At 32.7% G+C, this 3,564-nt stretch overlaps 1 protein-coding gene across 2 annotated transcripts; it reads left to right on the top strand.

Moving 5' to 3' along the window:
- Positions 1 to 1,581: 1,581 nt before the first annotated feature.
- Positions 1,582 to 3,346, top strand: WRKY40 (WRKY DNA-binding protein 40). 2 transcript variants are annotated; one of them, XM_078991132.1, is made up of 5 exons: positions 1,582 to 1,761; positions 1,925 to 1,990; positions 2,094 to 2,432; positions 2,529 to 2,645; positions 2,763 to 3,346. In XM_078991132.1, the coding sequence occupies exons 1-5, from the start codon at positions 1,687 to 1,689 to the stop codon at positions 3,141 to 3,143; spliced, it is 978 nt and encodes a 325-aa protein (XP_078847258.1). In that variant the 5' UTR covers positions 1,582 to 1,686; the 3' UTR covers positions 3,144 to 3,346. The 2 variants fall into 2 exon arrangements, with proteins under 2 accessions (XP_078847258.1, XP_078847257.1); XM_078991131.1 differs by having other exon boundaries at positions 2,091 to 2,432.
- The last annotated feature ends 218 nt before the right edge of the window (positions 3,347 to 3,564 follow it).

Genomic DNA, 3,564 nt, shown 5'->3' with positions numbered 1-3,564 from the left:
TGAAAATGAACAAAACATAAAAAAATAATAATAGCAAATACTCATATTGGATGATTGATTTGATAGTTATCTATATTTTCACTTTAATCTATTTATTCGATCAAAACGTCAAAAAAGACATTATATGTTATATAATATCAACGAACAAAAAAAAAAAAAAAAAACCCAATAATCTTATATAAATAAAACGTAAAAAAAAGATGTTATTTAATGAGTAGATGGTTGATAGGAAAAAAAAAAAAACGATGGGTGGTTTTACTCTGTTGAAGTAACCATTGTTTAAGACTTTTGTAAAAGGACTTACGCAGGCTTCAACATTTTCGAAAGAATTATATAAGGAAAATGATAAAATGTGGGATATGAGGATATTATCTAATTTGGACCAATACTTTTTGAAAGATTTGTTTAGTAGTTGTACAAATTGCAAGTAACCTTGGCAAAGGTGGGCTTGACTTTGACTAAATGCAAAGACTTCTTACTCTCACAGCCGACAACACTTTCTCCCACACACACTCTCCGTTTCCTTTTTTTCTTCCTTCCTTCTTTGTCTTCCTACCATTCATTAATTAAAAGAAAAATAAAATACAATTCTGATCCAATAAAATTTCATATGTATTGTATTATTCACATATTATTTTTCAATTAATAATCAAATAATCCGAATACGAAATTTATTACATTTTGTGTAAATTTACACAAATATTGAAAGGGACGTCACATTTCTGTTTATGTTTTTAATTTATCCGCTAAAAAATGTTATAAGCTTTTATCACGGTTCTTTTTATTCAACTAAAATGAAAGGTATAAAAATCAATTTTTTTAAATAGATGGATAAAAATATAAATGAAAATGTATTGAACATGACTATTGTGGTTTAAAATTAAATAGTTATTTTTTTATCTTTTGTTTTACAGAATATATAAAATCATCAATCTTAACTCATGAATTTGAGATCGGAGAATTAAAATTACGGTGGTAAAATAAATAATGTGAAAATATACTAACATCCGGTTACTAGCAACGATGTTGAAACTTGAAAGATTTTAGTGAGATTTGAACTTATAGTGTAGTATGTATTAAGATCTAAAGAATGAAAACTTTTATGTATATTTTAATAAATGCTATTTTAAAATTAAAGATTTATAAACATGGACCTTTATTTAATTATATAGTCATAATAATAAAATGTTTATAAATGTTTATTTATTAAAGCTCATTTTTTTTTTGTATAATTTATTTATTTAGAATCTTATCGGCATTCGAGTCTTCTATTTAATTCAAATTAATGGTATAAATTTATAAACGCTAGTTTTGAAAATATATTTTTATAAAATATACGTATCAAGATAAAATATGGTGTGATCACGATGAAGCATTTGGAACTATATAAATCTATAATAAAACTAAAAAGAATAATACAAATGAGAAGCTAATTTAAAGTTTTCAACTAGATATATAACAATTAACAAATAACCTATCTCCATCTTGACCATAATAATATCTGTAGCAACCCACCTTCCTCTTGTCTTCCCTGTCAATTTGCACCTCCTTATCTATATATTCTACTCTTTCTTTTCATTCAGTTCTTCAGTTCAACTCTCTCCTTCTCTTTCTCTCCCTCTTTCTCTACAACTACTGCAAGATCAATCTATACTGCAACAGGAGTTTTCTTTCAAGAATCTTTCCATGGAATATACAAGCTTAGTTGACACTTCGTTGGATCTTAATTCAAACCCTTCCCATTTCCTCTCTCTAGTTCCTGTAAGTACTTTGTTCCGGATATATATATATATATATATATATATATATATATATATATATATATATATATATATATATATATATATACATACATACATGTGTAATCAACACATACAGATGGGTTTCTCTTTAGCTTACATAGTTTCTTGATTTTGAATCGCAGAAACAAGAAGTTCAAAGCAGCTTCAATATTGAGCTGGGATTGAAGATGTCGTCTGTTAAGGATCAGGTATACACCATTTTTCACTTCTCTCTCTCTCTCTCTCTCTCTCTCTCTCTCTTTCTCTCTCTCTCTCTATGGCTATATCATTAAAGGAGATGTTTATTAGCAGGATGCAAGCGAGTTGGTGGAGGAATTGAATAGGGTGAGTGCAGAGAACAAGAAGCTCACGGAGATGTTGACTGTCATGTGTGAGAACTACAATGCTTTGCAAAACCATTTGGCTGATTATATAAGCAAGAATCCGGCACCATCAGATAGCGCCACCACCAACAACCCCAAGAAACGGAAGCCGGAAAACCCAGTGAACCAAATCATCAACAATGAGAGAGGGAACTCCGAAAGCAGTTCAAGCGATGAAGATTCTTGTAAGAAACCTCGACAAGAACAAAACCTTAAGGCCAAGATTTCTAGGGTCTGTGTTCGCACCGAAGCTTCGGATACGGGCCTTGTAAGTCGTCTTGATCCATTCTAGATATATTAAAGAATGTTATTTCTAGTATTTGCCAAGATTTGTAAATCTGAATGTTATATTTCTTGTAAACAGTTGGTGAAGGATGGATATCAATGGAGGAAATATGGACAAAAGGTTACAAGAGACAACCCTTCTCCTAGAGCGTATTTCAAGTGCTCTCATGCTCCAACATGCCCAGTCAAAAAGAAGGTAAGAAGCCATTGCCAACTTCTATATATATATCTTCGTTTCAAAACACAAATCTGATACGAACTTCACGTTTCTAAAGTCTAATATGTTCTTCTTGCTTAATCTTGTTCGGATTAGGTTCAAAGAAGTGTTGAGGATCAATCGATCTTGGTAGCAACTTATGAAGGAGAGCACAACCATCCAAACCAAGTTAAAAACGAGCAAGCCGGTTCATGTTTAAGCCGAACAGTGGCCACCACCACTCTCGGTTCAGTCCCATGCTCAGCCTCCCTGAGCTCATCCGGACCCACCATCACCCTGGACTTGACAAAACAAGTCACTAACGCGTCGGATGAACAGAAAGTTGGTGGCAACCGAAGGGTTGACACACCCGAATTTCAACAGTTTTTGGTAGATCAAATGGCATCTTCGTTGACAAAAGATCCGAGCTTCAAAGCAGCATTAGCAGCCGCAATTTCTGGAAGAATGGTTCAACAAAACCAGTCACAAAAGTGGTAGAATTGGTGGCTACTAGCCAATGGTGAGATCATGGATGATGTAGATACCACATAGTTGAAGAAGAAAAACAAGTAAAGTGCTAGTGGTAGGAAGCTTCGATCTGAAAAGAGATTAGGAGGGAAAAGTTTGTACCCAAGTTGTGGTGGTTGATTGGTTGGTTTGATTTGATTTGGTTCCAATTTTAAAGGGACTTTGCTCGATTATAGGAGATACCCATACGAACCAAATGGCTAAAGCCATAAGATACTTGAATTGTTCATATTGAAGATTATATCGGCTTTTTGATTCCTCTATTTCGATCTTATTTTTGGTTCTTTTTGTGTTTTTGAATATCATATACGTACGGTTAAGTTTAATGGTGTTAGACGTTATATCTTTCACGTGGAAAAGAATGGGCTTTATGTGGTCCAATGGCGATTCC

Source organism: Lactuca saligna, chromosome 4 (genome assembly GCF_052625555.1).
Source record: "Lactuca saligna cultivar CGN05327 chromosome 4, ASM5262555v1, whole genome shotgun sequence".
Lineage (NCBI taxonomy): Eukaryota > Viridiplantae > Streptophyta > Magnoliopsida > Asterales > Asteraceae > Lactuca > Lactuca saligna.
Note: the sequence above shows the minus strand (reverse complement) of the source record. Positions and strands in the feature narration are given on the sequence as shown.

Excerpts from the sequence above, each read along its gene's own strand:
- WRKY40 (XM_078991131.1), top strand. The coding sequence starts at position 1,687 with ATGGAATATACAAGCTTAGTTGACACTTCGTTGGATCTTAATTCAAAC. Across the intron at positions 1,991-2,090 it reads TGTCGTCTGTTAAGGATCAG|CAGGATGCAAGCGAGTTGGT; the intron begins GTATACACCATT and ends GATGTTTATTAG. Across the intron at positions 2,433-2,528 it reads AAGCTTCGGATACGGGCCTT|TTGGTGAAGGATGGATATCA; the intron begins GTAAGTCGTCTT and ends TCTTGTAAACAG.